Source organism: Brassica oleracea, chromosome C2 (genome assembly GCF_000695525.1).
Source record: "Brassica oleracea var. oleracea cultivar TO1000 chromosome C2, BOL, whole genome shotgun sequence".
NCBI lineage: Eukaryota > Viridiplantae > Streptophyta > Magnoliopsida > Brassicales > Brassicaceae > Brassica > Brassica oleracea.
In genome coordinates this window covers 39,247,578-39,265,082 of record NC_027749.1, presented here as the reverse complement: position 1 = coordinate 39,265,082, position 17,505 = coordinate 39,247,578, and the positions used below count along the sequence as shown (strand labels likewise).

The window sequence follows — 17,505 nt, the reverse complement described above, 5'->3', positions numbered from 1 at the left end:
TATTATTTAATTATAATATTTTCATTTTATATTTGAAAGATAAATGAATTTTCTTTCAAATAATATTTTTGTAAATGTATTTTTTAAAAAATAATCAATTAAAATTGACATAATTTGAGTTTTTCTTTACGTCAAAACTTATCATATTTTAGGATAATTTTAATTTAAAATGTAATTTTCATATTTTTCAAACAAATTCTAAAAATATTTTTTAAATATTTTGTTATAATTGTTAAAAAAAATATTGAGTTACATTTCAAATAAAAAGGTAAAGATATTAAAAATATTCTAATTAAAATATGTAAAATTTAATATAGTTTTAAAGAAATGGTCAAAATAAAAAAAAAAATTACACATAAAATAATCATGATTTTTGTTAACTAGGCGGATCATTATTTATATGATATCGCACACGAAAGAAAAATTTCTGTTTTTAAAATTATCTAATTAACTCTATACTTATTTTTTTATATTTTTATATGATATCACGCATTCGTAAAATATAGATAGTTTAAGATGCAAAAAAAAAAATATTTACTTAATAAATATAATATAAATGAATATTACAAATACACCATTTAATAAAAAAAAAATAATTAAGGATTAGGAGAGACGTCTCTTCTTCCTCTATCTTTTCTTCTCCGTCTCTGCTGTCTCTCTAATCTCTCTCTCTCCTTCTTTCAATTGGATTCTTGAACTCATCTTCCCCATCCACAACCATGACTGAGGTAGAGAGAGGAGAACTCAACTTGTTAATTTGAAATTGATCTGAAGTCTTGTAGAGAGAAGAGAAATCTTCGAAGCTGAGACCGGCGTTTCCAGGTTGGATGTAGGACTCGACGGTGGACATGACAAAGAGCTCAAGTAGTTTCTGTAAGTAGTTTAATCATCTCTTTGTTTCTTTGTTGTGGTCATCACCTAAAGTGGAATCCTTATTGTTTTTGATCTTGGAAACCTAATGAAGAAACTGCAACTGTTATTGAGAATGAGGATGATGATAGTTTTGATCTTGGATCCGTGTGTTTAGAACAGTGTAATGTGAAACGTGTTGTGCCTGAGAGAGTTCTGGTTGTCAAGTTCTTACCTTGCGAGGGTGTAAAGCTGGTTGCTGCAGGGCACAAGGATGGGAACGTTGGATTTTGGAATCTTGACTGTCAGAACGAGGAAGAGGATGGTGGTGTATCTCTGTTCAAGCCTCACACTTATTCAGTTACATCTCTTGTCTTTCAACAAAACTCTTTCTCAAAGGTATAAAGTCTTTATCTTGAAACTTTGGTCGGAGAGAAAAAAGAAAAAAGTTAACATCTTTTGTGAGATTCTGATGAGATCAACCAAAGTTATGACTTTTCTGATGTCTACTGCATATTGGGTTTTAGTGTTTTTTTATATGACTTCTTCTTGCTCAATCCTTTTGCAAAGGTTGCAACTACTTTGGTCAGCTTCTTCGAGACTTGCAACGCTGATCCAAGTCATTGGGAGAAAATCTCTGATGGAGGGCTTGAGCGAATCTATGAAAGGTTGACCTCGTTTTTCCTTGACAGGCTCAACAAAAGAACCGTACTCGCTTCACCAAGATGACTGCATCATTAAGGGGTTTGTGCATGTATTAGGTACACATGGAAGAAGTACTCAGAGAGGCTGCTTACGCTAGCTGGTGTCTATTCATTCTGGAAACATGTGTCTAAGCTTGAAAGGAGAGAAACACGACGTTATCTAGAGATGTTTTACTCTCTGAAGTTCCGGGATCTGGTCAGTGTAATTCACTCTTCCTTCTTTCAGTTTCTTCGCTTAGTTTACTTGTATGATCATATTACTACTTGCTGACTCCCTGTTGTTTTTCTGTTTATGTTGTCTTTGAATAAAAAGCTATTGTCAGCTTTTGTTGATATGAATAACAAGTACTAACGTAAGCATCGTGTCTTAACATACCCAACGAATTTCCCACCGCTTTGTTATCTTGATTCTCTCATTCTTTTGGCTTAATAGCAAACTCATAACACTTCACTTAGCAAAATCATGATACTTCTAACACTTTCAAGAAAACAATGTTTAATAATTTTTTTTTGTTTTAAGAAACCTTAATTAAAAACTAGCATTGGAGCACAAAAATGTTGGTGTCTTTTAAAAGAATCTTTAAGATACATTTATTGTTTAAAAGTAATATAATATAAATAAGAGATCCTAATTGGGTATTGAGGATAATGATGCTCTTACAGCTAAGTGTCACCATCAAATATGTTAAGAAAAATCAAAAAGACAATTTTATGGAAGCCATATCGTGTAAAGCTAAAATGCAAATGTCAATAGCTTCGTGAAAAAAAACATACCTGACTTAGAAATGTGCATCACACCTTTCCATAAAGATCACAGAAGAAGGTCCGAACAGCTAAGTGCAGTTCACGAAAGAGGCAGTAAGGAAACCAGAGGGAGCAAGAAACGCCAATCGAGAGCTTCTTGCAGAGAGAAAAATCGATACTGGGGGCAGCCTGAGCAGATGTAATCTTGTTCCATATCTCAAAAGAAGCAAATCCACTCGAAATTTAAATGAAGCTTAATATAACCTGATAATGAATAAATATTAAACAATAACTAGAGAAACAAACAAGTCACAGCTGGTTTACCTCTAAACAAACAAACAAAAAAAAAAAACCCCTATAAATCGCAATTACTCCAATATGAGAAAGATCTTTTATTTACCTCAAGAGCCGAAAGGCATAACCTCCGTCTCCGACCACGGGAAAAGACGTTATCCAGAGCTTCTACTCCTACACAAACTTACGACTCCACCGCTCTCTCTCTCTCTCTCTCCTTGCCGCGTTATTTTTTGTGTGGTTTTCGTGAAAAATCTCAGTTAAGAAAAGGAATATATTTGTTATTTAGCGATATCATGGTCGGATTTGAACAAAAAAAAAAACCACAGTAGGGTCGCGTCTTGTGAATGCTGGTTATAATCTCCTGCATCTCAACCTTACGGTAACAGCTTACACATAAACCGTTGATATCTTTGTTGATGACGTCATTTAAAATATGAACCGTACGATTCAGAATTTTATGTGGCCGCCTCTTCAAGCTTTTTCCTTTTTCTTCTCTCTTTTTTTTATCTCTACGTTAATTTCCTTTTTTGTACTCTGTAATCAATCTTTTCATTCCTTCTAGATTTCTTTTAAAATTTCCTTTTTTTACCTCCTTCGCCTATATAAACACAGGTTGGTGTAGAAGTGTAGAGATTGTAACGGTGCAGAAAATTATTTTCGATTCGACAGAGTTAGAAACTTAGAATCAATCAATTAAAGGTACAAGGGAGACGATCTCTTGTGGAATTAATCTCTTGATGAGAATCGTTCTGGGATCTCCTTGTCCGACAAGTTACTATAGGATTAGTAATAACCCTTATGGTCTCGATACCTTGGTCTCTCAGATGAACTCTGTGGTCAAGAATCTCAATATCTTTTCAAAGAATGGTAGAGGATTTGTGATGCGCGTGTCTGAATACACTGAGACCGAAAGCGAAGAAGAAGAGGAAGAAGAAGAACCTTGTCAAATCTGTACATCCTGCAATGATGACGATGATCTGTATCCGATGATCAACGTCGACCACAAAACCCTAATAGAGGAAGATGTTACGAATCAAGTATCGGTGGTTGAAGCAGAGATACTGCACGAGAGTGCAATGCTTCGCTATGCAATAGCTCGGGTTGAGAAGTACAGAGAGACTAGAGAACACGTGGAACGAAGGCTTGATTGTCAATATCGGCAAGAAGTTGCTCATGCACTGGGTATCTACCTGACTTCAGTTCAACAACGTGTGCACGCTCGTGCAGAGACTATATAATGCAAGAACGTTATCAGAGCTGAGAAAGAAGCAAAGAAGGAATCTGGTCTGCGAAAAGGCAGCACAAGAAGAAAAGCTCTATGCTGTTAGAAGTGTTGCTAGGACATGGAATCATCCTCTCGATTATTCAGTCTTCGTCTTAATTTGATTTTCTCATTTTAGTTTTTTTTTTTTTTGTATTTTTGCAAATAAGTAGTTGTTCCCAAGTTTGTTAGCACTGATCAGACTCCCATCTTCATTATAAAATTGAAAACCAAATTATCTTTTGTTTAGAGAGAAGTGTGTGATCTTCTTCCATTTGACACCGTACAATACTTACTAGAGGAACTTTGGCCAAATAAATATTAGAGATCAATCAATATCAATCAATGATTGATCTTCGTATATTCTCATTTATTGTATAGTATTGTCATTAACTTCTATCGTACCCTAGTATCAGTATCTGTATATAACTTGTACATACATCTTTATATATATCTTTATATATAAAGACCTGTTTTATCTCTTCTCATTCACCCACGTAAGCTTCCACATGGATAAGTCGACTTCTCTCGCGCCGCCACGTGTCCTCTGCCTCAATACTCCACGTTTCATTAAGTGAATGAAGTCTGAAAGCCCAGTAGAGTGTGAACCCTAATTGTATCGACGCAATGGAGTTTGACGGTTCGTATCTTTTCTCTCTTCTATGGCTACTCTGATCTTCATCACCTAACATTTGTCTTCTTCGATGGATTCTAAGGTTCTTCGTCACAAAACTATTCTCTCTCTCTCACCACCTATTTTCCTAAGAGAGAAATTAAGTTCTGATTAACAGATCCTTCCATGGTTTATACCGGGTTTGTCAAATCTCTTTTTTATTTGAATCGTCTTATTGATTCAGATTGAATAATATAATTCCCACTTCGTTTTTATCTGTGCTTATCAAACCATCAATTTTGTTTGTGTTTGTCTTTGTCTTTCCTCGCCACAATCTCTTCTGATGAACAATACGAATCCCTTCTGATCGTTTTTGTCTTATCTACCACTGGCTCAACATAAACCACATGGAGATCGAAGAACTTTGGTGCCGCCGTTCAGTGTTAAGCGGACTTCGTCGGAAGTGTACGGCGAAGATTCTCAGTGAGGAGATGGAGTTGAAATGAGGATGAGAGCTCCTACTTCTCTTTGAAGAAATTTATGGACGGCTCAAGAATATTACTCAGTTAGCGCCGTTGGAAAACGTATTTGGCTTTGAACGTAGCAAAAATAAGTGGCCATTTAGTTCTTGAAGTTGGAGTTTTTCTAATTGGATTTATATTTATCGTGATGGCGCTTGATCTCTCTGTTCTTGGCATAGGTGGTAGAGATGGCCACTTACGCATAAAAAGTCAAAGATGAAGGGGTTGTTTTTGCCGATCGGAGGAGCATTCGTGCTTGCCGACGTAAGCGAGATTCAATTCTTGAGTTATCACCAGTTGTAAAACGTATGATCAGGACGGCTATAGATCGTGATAGACTCATGAATGGGTTTATGAAGCATGGACCATTTGATTCAGTGAAGAAGAGAGTATGAAGCATGTACCATTTGATCCAGTGAATGTTAGATTTCGCGTCTCTTACGTGTAGTGTAAGCTTGTGGTATTCTAATGTTGGTTTTGTTGAAAGTTGAGATTATTTAATCAATTTATATCTTTCTTTTACAGGTGTGTGAGCTTCATCCACAGGGTGTTGTTCTTATAAGATTCAAGGATCACAAAGATGCTCAGAAATGTACAGATGCAATGAACGGTTGATGGTACAAATTCTCTCTCTCTGAGTCATTTCAGCTTAATCGCCATTAGAGATGTTGTGATTATGTGTAGCTTATGCGGCTGTTCTGTTTATGCAGGTATGCAAAGAGAGATACATGCGAGCCTTGACAGTGGATCAGTGAACCACGCTGCGGTTCGTGACTTTGATTCAGAAGCCGTACGGTTAGATCAGTTTGCAGCTGAGCTAGAAGCTGAATAGAAGAGAAACAAAATCACAATAAATCTAAAAGCTCTTTTGTAGAATACACGATGTTAGTTGTTCAGAGGTTTCAAGTATAACCATATTTTTTTCATTTTTTGTTGTTTAAAACTAACTTTTTCTTCAGGTAGTAAAACAAATATGTCCCTATTGATATATGAATATAAGGTAAGCTTCTCAATTATCTAGACCTTCGTATTCACTCACCAGCTCAGGTAGGAGCTTAGCATACATGTCGCTCCACAGTTTCTTCTGATTCGCCATGTGGGCACACCTCATCAACCTCAATTGGTTCAACGAGTATCTTTGACTAAACTCATTAAAATATGAAATAAAATCTTACAAGACTTGGTCGCCAAACCATTCATCTTCCTAATTAGGCAGAGTATCAACCTCATTAATATCTTTAAACTTCTATAATTTTATTAAAATATAAAATCTATATAAGATAGTCACATTTAAAAATCATTATTAAAATATAAAACCTATATAAGATAGTCACATTTAAAAATCATTATTAAAATATAAAACCTATATAAGATAGTCACATTTAAAAATCATTATTAAAATATAAAACCTATATAAGATAGTCACATTTAAAAATCATTATTAAAATATAAAACCTATATAAGATAGTCACATTTAAAAATCATTATTAAAATATAAAACCTATATAAGATAGTCACATTTAAAAATCATTATTAAAATATAAAACCTATATAAGATAGTCACATTTAAAAATCATTATTAAAATATAAAACCTATATAAGATAGTCACATTTAAAAATCATTATTAAAATATAAAACCTATATAAGATAGTCACATTTAAAAATCATTATTAAAATATAAAACCTATATAAGATAGTCACATTTAAAAATCATTATTAAAATAACTTCAAAGCTGTGTCCCTCTGTTTTACTTTTTAGCCGTTTTACAATTTATTTGTTTAATATTATGCAAAACTATTCATAATATCAATAAACTAAAATAAATTCATAAAATAACTTAATAGCATATAACTCAAAGATATTGGAAAATATGTTAGGATGTTTCTGTAAATTGATTACTTAAGTGATGTATATCAGTTACTTAATTATTTTAAGTGAATAAAATATATAGTCTTATATATTCATACAGAAATAGAAAATTATTTTAATATGTTTTCATGATTTTTTAACACAAATATGTGTTCAATTTTTTTTTTTACAAATTCATTACTTTTTGAATTTTTAAAATTGATTAATTTTTTTTTTTGATTAACCTTGGGTATCCCATACCAATGGAAAGACCCAGACTAATCCCTAAAGAAAGGTGTAGCCCAGTGTAGCCCACGGATAGACCCTCTTTCCGGGTATTCAAATGAGCCCTAAAGCATATGCACATGTCCGTGTTAGATGATCAGGATAATTGAAACTTAGTTTCGCGCAGCAGATGGATCGAACCTAAAACGTGTTGACGTCTCAGTACGGTCTCCTTATCACTCGACCACAATCACCCGCTCAAATATATCCTCCAGTGTACCAAAAGCTAACATGTAAATTAATACATTTGTATGTTGATTAGTTCTGCTTTGCTGATCTTATCGCATTCAATGTTTCCATAGTTTTTTTTATAAGAAATGCAACTTCTGTTTGTTAATTATGAGCGATATACTCCTACAGAAAAATCAACTTGATTATAAACAAACAAAAATTAAACGAACACAAAACATACATAACTAGACCAATGCCCGTCTGAAAATACACACATGTCATCTTATTTTCACTTTGTCAATAACAAATAAAATGACAATTCTTATAGGTAAGAAATTCTCTGGAACATAATAAATAAAATTTAATCATACTTCAACACTACTCATAAAACTTTCTTGTACCACAAACTTTGTTCAGGTTACACATCCTCTGTAACTGTTGGTTAACTTCAATAACAACTATTTATTTTACATTATATTTTCATTATTTTACTATCCTCTTCAATATTATACGTAGCCTAAAATAAAACAATTATGAAATACAATCATCTAGAACAAAATACATTCATACAAATGATAATCATAAGAACCACAAGTGCATTCTTGAGAACCAAAATATAGTAACCAAATTAAACCGGCTAATTATGGATTCAAAATTATAAAAAAAAACATACAGAAGATCACGTAACCTCATCCAACCTATATACTATGTTATAAGCCACAACCTCCTAACATCAACTCAAACAACAGCGAAACCAAACATAATAATTTAACACATAATCTTTCGATGCCCAAAAATTCTTAATTACCATAAACATTTTTATACATTTCTCTTGCAAATGCTAACACAAAACACACGCAATAAAAATATGCAATAATATAGTTATATATATCACACATAAAGCATATTCCGCGCGTAGCGCGGACCGGCCCTAGTTATTCATAAATAAGATTCAATATAGAGTTGCATGTTATCAAGAGCCCTAATCTTAAACACCTAAAAAATTTCTTTTGTTCTACCATCTCTCAAACGCTCATCATGAGTACCTCCAACAACTCATCCTCCCCTGCCATTGTCACAGAAAACATAAACGCCACCTCCCAATCTCTCCTCACCATCAACATGAATAATGTCTCAAAAGTCAAAACTCACTGATACCAATTACCTCATGTGGAGCCTCCAGGTTCATGCTCTCCTTGATGGATATGCGGTCGCTGGATACCTTGACGAATTCCCTATCCGTCAAGACAAGCTCCTTTATAGCGCACTTCTAGGAGCAATCTCTCCAGCCTCCTGTCTCGCATTGCACCACCTCCTCTGATGTGTGAACCACACTTGCATCAACCTATGCAAAACAAAGCAGAGGTCACACAAAACAGCTAAAGACATAACTCAAGAACTGGAAAAAGGAGACCAAGACAATCGATGTCTACCTTCAAGGCATCACAACTCGTTTGGATCGACTAGCAATTCTCGGGAAAGCAGTTGACCACGAAGATCAGATCGATCTCATCCTCGAAGGACTTCGAGAAGATTACAAAAATGTCATAGACCAGATCGAAAGCAGGGACGTTCCCCCATCGATCACGGAGCTGCATGAGCGCCTACTCAACAACGAGGCCAAACTCCTCTCCCTCAGTGATGCTCTTGTCTCACCAACTCCTGTCACAGCCAATATGGCACAACAGCGCAACAACTACAAAGGCCAAAACAAGCATAGGAATGCGTCACAACAGTTTAACCAACAATGGCAGTCATCTCCACAACAACAAAACCGCAATGACTCAAGAGGACCAAGGCCTTACCTTGGATGCATCTTGTGCTAGTTCACATGGTATTACTATCACCAGGGCCGACTCTGGGCCAATCCCAATGAAACATTCGTCTTGGGCCCCCAAAACTTTTGAAAATCTTTATATGTAAATAGGCCCCCAATTTGTAAAAAAAAATTTTTAGGTTCCCAAATTTTTTCAATCTTTACTAAATGGTTTTAAGCCTCCAAACTTTCAGGGCCGGCCCTGACTATCATCTAAAGCCAAATTGCATGTAACAAACTTCTGATTTTTCATTACTTTTTGATCCTAGCTTGCTTGTCATGTCACTTCACTGGCCTGTAGATCATGGTAACATAATATAATTTCAGAGTTTCAGTAAAAGAACAGAATATAATTTCACTAGAAAAATCTAGGGTATAGCCACAATTTAAATTGTGCCTACGAAAAATATTTTGTGGATATATCAGAAAAATAACCATGAAAAGTCGCGAAAATAAATAGTGATGATACGTTCATATCCAAAAAAATAGTGACAAATCGTGGACGTATAAACATGTTTTAGTCATGTTTTTCTGTGGCAATATAGTCAGATATTGTCACGAAAAATGTTTTTTTTGCCAGAAATTTGACACGTTTATTTCTCTGTTTTCTTTTCCCAAAAAGTGGTTATGTTTATATCTATATATACTACTATTTGAGAAGTGAATTTGATTATTTATCATATTCTCTATAATTTTAGGGCTAAGTCTTTAGTTTTAAAAAATAATGTTAATTAAACAATAATTAAAATATAATATATCTTTTATCTGATTACAAATTAATATTATAAAAATTATCTAAAAAAATAAATGGAAAACGTTTTTGAAAAACTAAAAGATAATTTCATGTATTTATTTTATGTTTATCTACATCTTTCTTTCTTATTCGCTAACTTTTTATAGTTAGTAGTATATATATACATATAATAAATTAGATTTATCATTATACTAAAATATTAAAAATAGGTTCATAAAAAATAAAAAAAATGATTTATATGTTTTTGTATTCGTAATATGTCATGGAATTTTTTTCTAATTTTTAAATTTATTTTAATATTAAAATACAAAAGAGGTATATAAGCAATAACAATAAATTTTGATTTATATTTGTTTGTTATTCGTGTTTTTCTATATATTTTTTATTGGGAATGAAATTATCTTTTTAAATATTTTCAAAATATCTGCCTACAAACGAGAATATTTTCAAAATTTTAATTTAAAATTAACTCTATTTTCTTTTATGTTTTTCAAGAATTTCAGGGAATTATAACTTTGTTTTATTTTTATAATTTCAAAGAAAAATATGATTTTATTTTTACAAAAGCTGTATTTTCCAAAATTATTTGTTTTAGTTATAATTATTAAAGTTCGAAAGTCAAAAGACCATTTTGAATAAAAAAATATGATTTTATAATGCAGAAATACTATTTTAATACCTATTTTTAGAAGAAAATAGTAGTTTCTTTTTTAAATGAAAAATATAGATTGATTATAGCATATTTCCCTCAATTATAGAATTTAGAATTGAATATAAGAATAGACAGCAAATGTTCTTATCTTATACATTATATATTAATGTTTTATTTGTCAACATGGTTGGTCTGTTTAAGTGTTTATTCAGTTATTATGAGTGGTATTTTACAATATAATTATACAATATCAATGTTTTATTTACTTTGATTAATATAATATGTAAAGTTGGGTTATGAACAATTTTTTTGCTTTTGATTTATTTTGAGATTCTGTAATTTTTAGTAATTTATTACAAACTAATATAATAAAAAAATTGTTTAAAGATAATAACCAATTTTAAAATAATAAAATATTGACATTGTTTTCCAAAATAATTTTTTTAATTAATAAAATATAAAAATTAATAAATTTAAAGATTCATAAAATATTATTAATTTAATTTTTTATTCAAAAATTTTGATCTTTAAATTTAATAGTACATATATTAATAAATATCTATAAAAATAATTATGTCCCCGGGCAAACACCTAGTTCGTAACTATTGTAGGAACAAATTTATGTGGCTAAACCGTGACTATTTTTTTCCAGAAAATATAACCTGACCAAACTGTGATTTGATTTAGTCACGATTTTGTCACCTTCTTATTGACTTTTCCAATATTTGTTTTTTAAAACTAATTAATAAAAGCAGAAAAATATTTAAAAGAAAATATTATACATTAACAACCGAGTTTACCAGAATAGTACAAACCACAATATTGTTCCGAGTAAAAATACAACAACTTAGACATTGATCAAAGCGCACCAAGCTCTTGAGCATACCACCTATCTAATTCTGATTGTTGAGTTATGGTGGCAGGTGGAGTTTGAGTCTGTGTTGTTGGAGTATGATGAGCTTGATTCTGTGTTGTTGTAGTAAGATGACTTGAGGTTATGTTGTTGAAGTAGGTTAGGCAGCAGAAAGAGACTTTTGAAACTGGAGGTAAACTATAATTAAGGGTAAAATTTCTAATGAAGATGAACTCTACCCTCCTATTGATGACAAATTTTGTGATGAAGAAGAACAAGAATAGAGGTTGGTTCAAATAAATTACCTGGCGGTGAATTCAACATGCATCAATTATTTAATATGGGTGAGGATTTTAAGCCTAATGTGATTATGTACACTCTGAAGGCAAGACTCAGTGCAAAATTTAATGGAAACGGTTGAAGGTGGATAATTTATGGCTCAGTGGGAAACCCAATCAGCAAAGGGATGGTATAAAGTATAAACATATGAGGATGAACATCAACGTAATTTTGTTTCTAATATTTTCATACTATTACAAAGAGATAAATATCATTTGTAATGGTCTTGGTTCTAGGACAAGGATTTCTCCCAAATCTACATTTGTTTAAAGAACTAATACAATGTCAGTTTTAGCTAAACATGTGAGAGAGACTGTGTCAGTATTCCTAGTCCTAGATTAGAATAATAATAAAAAAATATAATATACAAAGCTTTGTAATTAATTTGTCATATAGATCATATAAAATCAAATATAATTGTTTATTTATTTCATTTTCCAATATCTTACCGAAACATTTGGCTATAACTTGATTAGCACCAACAATATCCTTTGGGTAACTATAACTTACTCCTGAAACATGTATTTCTACAAGTTGTCGATATGGGTGGTCAAGGGTGTCCCCTTTTATCAGATTGTTTTTTTTTGTAGCTGTCGTTGTATGTTAGATTAATTGCACTTGTGGCTTTGTCGGGTTCTATGGTTACCTTGGCATGACGGTTAAACAAGAGAATAATCTTTGCTTTTCCTCATGTCAGGTTTGTGCTGCAACGAAAATACATCTATGGAAGACATGAGAGAACATGAACATACGTCTATCATGTACCCTCAGTTTTGGCAACGAGTGGACGACATTGGGATATGCCACAATAAAACCAGTATTTGGTCGCTGGACCTTATGTTGCAGACACAAAATCATGCTACAATGAAGATTTTGTGTAGTTAGTTACCCGCAATCACTGTGTTCAGTTATAAATTTCTAGGAATGGCCCCTCATGGTTACGATATCGTTTGAATTAGGATTTTATGACCTGAAGTAAATCTACCATGGAGTTTGATCCCATAAAAAAACTAGAATTACTGTTGGGTTCTTCTCCTAAGATGTGTTGTATTGTTGCTCTTTGAGCAGTTCTATATCACCTATAGGCAGGACCGGTCGTGTACCATACTAAGTGAAACATTAGCCACATATCCCAAATGTTTTGAAAAAAATTACATACAAATAGGTCCCAAAAAAATTTTGGACCCCCAAAATTCGTAATTTTTTTTTTTACATACACATAGCTACGGGCCCCCAAAATCTCAGGGCCAGCCATGCCTATAGGTGAGTGTTTTGATGGTGTTAGGTTTGCGTTTTGTATTCTCCCAATTATATCCTTTGATAACTGAACAAATAAGCGTTAAAAATAAATTTTATTTAGGTTTCTAATTTACTGATATTCAGTTATATCATAATTTATACATAAAATTTAAATAGTTTTTTTATTCTATTAATATTTAGGGAAATTTCTATAATATTATTTGAGAAGTCAGCTTCTTACGTGTCGCATTCATGTTAATTCTTACGATGATTGATTATGGATGTACCCTTAGTGAAATTCAAATATTACATTTAGTTACCATTATTAAAGTTTATTTCCCTTTTTTAGTATAGTTTATGTGTTATATTTTTACAAACAACATATATTATAAAACTAAAATATTTGAAATTTTGAAAACGAATTTATAAAAATATATATTTATATATAATGTGGTTTCACAAAATAGTAAAGTTAACAAATTAAAACTGATATGCAGAAAAATATAATATTCCATATGCCATTTAAACATAATCTTAATTCTTAGATAACATTAAATATACTTTCAAAGTAATAAACCGAGATACCTTTTGTTAACTAAAAATGTTTTATTATTAGTATTATTGAGATATTTTATTCATTTTTGCTTAATCTTTAGTTGAATAAAAATATTAATAGTTACAAAAATAAAAAGGAATCTATAAAAAATATTTTACTTATATAAATCTTTATTTTTAAAAATATCCAATTTGATTTTTAATATTATTATTTTCTTTATATTTTTATAATCCAATAATATAATAAAGTTAAGAAAATCTGACTCTGAAGATGATTTAAAATAATTTTAAGTTTAACTTTTATAAGTCTGAAGTATAAAATTACTTAGAATAATGCATTCATGACCTCTAAAAACTTTGCTGGTTATTTTTATTAATGTACTTCATACTGATCATTGATTTTTCATAATATTTTGGAGGAAATCAACATATATCAAATAATTAAAAATATTGCCAAAAGATACTTTCACATTTAAGATGAAAAATTGAACTAAGAGGATATAACCACACGGTCGTTTCGGATCCTAAAAATCTTTTTTTCTCTCTAGGGCGATTTTCCTTCCCCCTCTCTGGAAGATCAGAAGTTTCCTTTTAAATTTTTCCTCCTCTCTCATTAATTGAGTAGAACTCTATTACCGGAAATTTGCTTTGGTCTGTATCACACTCTTTTGGTTACTCTTACTTTTCTTCCCTTCTCCATAGATTCTTGTTTCCTTATCTTCAAAGATTTTCTCTGAAACTTTACTTTTCCTGCTACATAATCTCATGATTTCCCAAAAATATGTCTCGAAATATTGCAAACTTAATGGCGTTTCTCAATCAACAATAATTGACCTACTACTAGTCAATGCTAAACCACGCCGAGTAAAGAATTCCGGTGGCTTATCGCAACCGTCTCTCACGGCAGGCTCCCTTCACGAAGCTCTAAACTCGATGTCTATCGAGGACGATGAGCCCATCACTCTCTCTGCTGATCCCCGTTTCCGAGTTTTTGAAAAGAACACGCTCAGCATCCTTGGTCGCCTTCTCAACCCGGACCAGCAGTCTATGTCAAGAATGATTGCTGATATGCCAAGGCACTGGAGGGTCTACAATAGGGTCAGAGGTATTGCCCTCTCAAAGGACAAGTTCCAATTCATCTTTGACAGAGAAGAAGATCTACAGACTGTCTTAAACGATCGTCCATGGTCCTTTAATCATTGGACCATGCTTCTGGAGCGATGGACTGCGAACCCTCCTGATGACTTCCTCACCAAGTTTGAAGTATGGATCCGTATCAGGAATATCCCCTACAACTACTACACGATAGATACTATGAACGAGCTTGCAAAAGCCATCGGAAAGGTGGAGGAAATTGCTTTCGACCCCAACGTCTCACATAAATCAGATTTCACTAGAGCTAAAGTTCTGTTTGATATCTCGAAGCCTGCTCGTGATGAAAAAATCCTAAACATCAAAGATGAGAAACCTGTCACCATTGCTTACGAGTATGAGAGGATCCGTAAGAAGTGCTTCCACTGCTTCCGTCTCACACACGAGAAGCCTCAATGCCCTCTGCTCAAAAAGCCCCACAGAAGGAATGTGTCTAATGTCCATACCCCTGCTGAGCCTTCGGCTTTGGCTTCTAAGAAAGTTCTCACGAAGCCTCCTGGAATGAACTACCCTGATGGTCCTCCTAGTTTCCCTCCCATGTTTCCAGAGCTCTTTCCATTTGATCGTCAGCAGGCTCTCATGTACATCTCTCATCCTGATGAGAAGGAGCGCATGGCTAGAATCCAAAGAGTACAGCTCTCCATCGCTGATAAACGGAGTGAGGAAGACAATGCCATGCCAGTTATCTCGTACGACCTGAACAAAACAAAGGGATGGTCTTTGGTTATGAGGAGGGAAGTGACAAACTCAAGAGTATCAGTCTTGAAGGGACTCAATGATGCGCTTCTGCACCCTTGGACCTTCTTGCGAATGTCTCAAATAAAAGTTTCTCTTCACTTAGGATCGCTGATAACACAACAGGTTTCAGTGTTGGTACCTCTTGTAGGAACCTCACTGCCGGTGTTTCTAGCCTCCTAAAGAAGCCGAGAAACAGACCGCCTTCATGGAAAAGGAAGGCAAGAGCCTCAACCAAACCTACTTCCACCTCAGTAATCTCTCTCCCCGAGGAGGACACTGATAATGGCAAGAGGAAAGCGGAGTCTTCTGGATACGACTCAACAAAAAGATCCAACCTCAACCAAGACCCCACGGTGGCTTCCGTATTGAAGCCGCTGCCTCCCCAATGAGCATCATGAGCTGGAACTGCCAAGGTGCGGGGAACACCGAAACAGTTCAACGTCTCCGGGGATTACGTAGAAAGTACTTCCCGGATCTCTTATTCCTCATGGAAACTAAGCAAAAATCTGCTTACGTTACTGGTTTGAAAGATACGTTAGGTTACGATAAAGTCTTCATAGTGGAGCCTATTGGTTTGAGTGGTGGTCTAGCTCTAATGTGGAAGGCAAGTTTGAATGTGGAAATACTCTATGCTAATAGGAGGGTAATCGATCTCAGAGTCAAGATGGGATCTTTGAGTTTTTATGTCTCGTGTGTGTATGGTGACCCTGTCAGGGCCCAAAGGAACTTGGTTTGGAATCAATTATCTAGCATTGGCGCGTCAAGAGATGATGCTTGGGTGCTAGTTGGTGACTTCAACGAACTAATGGATAGCTCAAAAAAGCTAGGAGGATCAGAGAGGCATCCTTCTACCTACTGGGACTTCCGTAACATGGCAACTAACTGCAAAATAAAGGTGATGCGCAGTAAAGGGAACGTTTTCTCTTGGGCTGGGCTGCGTGATAAAGTCTGGATTCAGTGTCGTCTCGACATAAGCTTTGGGAATGATGAATGGTTCAATCTGTTCCCTAGAAGCGAAACAGAGTACTTAAGCATGCGTACATCTGATCATTGACTGTTAAGAATTAATTTCTCGTACGAGGCTACTGAGGATAATCAGGGAAGATTCTATTTCGACAAACGTATGCTGGAAAAAGCGGGAATCGAAGAAGCCGTGATGAGAGGATGGTCGTGTGGTGATGAAGATGCAGAGGTGTCTCTCGCAGATAGAATACTCCATTGTCGCAGAGAGATGGCTAAATGGAAATGTTCTTCTAATCTAAACTCCAGAAAAGAGATTAACAGACTGCAGCAGGCCCTGGAGAAGGAGATATCAAAGCAATGCCCGAACTTTGGCCTTATGAAACGTCTGAAACTGGATCTAACTGTAGCCCACATAGCTGAGGAAAAGTTCTGGAGGCTAAGGAGCAGACAGCTTTGGCTCAAATCTGGGGATAAAAATACTCAGTATTTTCACAATAGAGTTAAGGGTAGAAGAAACCTCAACCGAATTCTCATGCTTCTGGATGAGACAGAACATGAACATTTTTTCAGAGGGTACAAAAGGCCATATAGCAGCAGACTACTTCAGGAATCTTTTCCTAAGTTCCAACCCCTTTGATGTGGAATATGTTTTCGATGGTTTCCAATCAAGAGTCACTGCTGAGATGAATGCAATTCTTACACAGAATGTATCTGATGAGGAAATCAAACGGGCGGCTTTTGGGGTCAAAGGAAGCAGCGCTCCAGGTGAGGATGGATTCTCTGGTTTGTTCTACCAAAAGTTCTGGCATGTAGTTGGCCCTGCTGTCATAACAGAGGTGCACAGTTTCTTCTCCTCTTCGGTATTACCTCCAGGCTGGAACCACACCCAGCTCTGTCTCATTCCCAAGATCAACAACCCTACAAACATGAAAGACATGAGACCCATTAGCTTGTGCTCTGTTCAATACAAGATAGTCTCAGAAATCTTATGTGAGAGACTTAAGCTCATCCTACCGCAGATCATCTCAGAAACTCAAGGTGCTTTCGTCGCTGACCGCTCGATAACTGACAACATCATCATCGCACACAAGATGATACATGGTCTGAGAACGAATGAGTCTATTTCTGATGAGTTCATGGCTGTAAAGA

General features: G+C 34.3%; 2 protein-coding genes, 1 long non-coding RNA gene and 1 pseudogene across 9 annotated transcripts; 3 read left to right on the top strand and 1 right to left on the bottom strand.

The window, feature by feature from the left end:
* The first annotated feature begins 613 nt into the window (after window positions 1-613).
* Window positions 614-2,321, top strand: LOC106327338 (sucrose synthase 2-like). Of its 6 annotated transcripts, none has more exons than XR_001267425.1 (4): window positions 614-873; window positions 1,102-1,248; window positions 1,420-1,517; window positions 1,611-2,321. XR_001267425.1 is itself a non-coding variant. In XM_013765465.1 (4 exons), the coding sequence occupies exons 1-4, from the start codon at window positions 849-851 to the stop codon at window positions 1,822-1,824; spliced, it is 471 nt and encodes a 156-aa protein (XP_013620919.1). In that variant the 5' UTR covers window positions 614-848; the 3' UTR covers window positions 1,825-1,852. The 6 variants fall into 6 exon arrangements, 1 of the variants encoding a protein (XP_013620919.1); XM_013765465.1 differs by having other exon boundaries at window positions 1,115-1,248; window positions 1,611-1,852; XR_001267424.1 differs by having other exon boundaries at window positions 1,420-1,852.
* A 65-nt stretch (window positions 2,322-2,386) lies between these two features.
* Window positions 2,387-2,532, bottom strand: LOC106327339 (annotated as a pseudogene).
* A 1,931-nt stretch (window positions 2,533-4,463) lies between these two features.
* Window positions 4,464-5,915, top strand: LOC106325736. 2 transcript variants are annotated; one of them, XR_001267038.1, is made up of 5 exons: window positions 4,464-4,495; window positions 4,572-5,052; window positions 5,169-5,438; window positions 5,515-5,606; window positions 5,700-5,915. It is a non-coding gene; the product is annotated as an uncharacterized LOC106325736 (long non-coding RNA). The 2 variants fall into 2 exon arrangements; XR_001267037.1 differs by having other exon boundaries at window positions 4,572-5,438.
* Window positions 5,916-14,436: 8,521 nt separating this feature from the next.
* On the top strand, window positions 14,437-15,782 carry LOC106324195. The gene is made up of 2 exons (XM_013762206.1): window positions 14,437-15,467; window positions 15,542-15,782. Exons 1-2 carry the CDS (start codon window positions 14,437-14,439, stop codon window positions 15,780-15,782), a joined length of 1,272 nt encoding a protein of 423 aa, XP_013617660.1.
* Window positions 15,783-17,505: the final 1,723 nt, after the last annotated feature.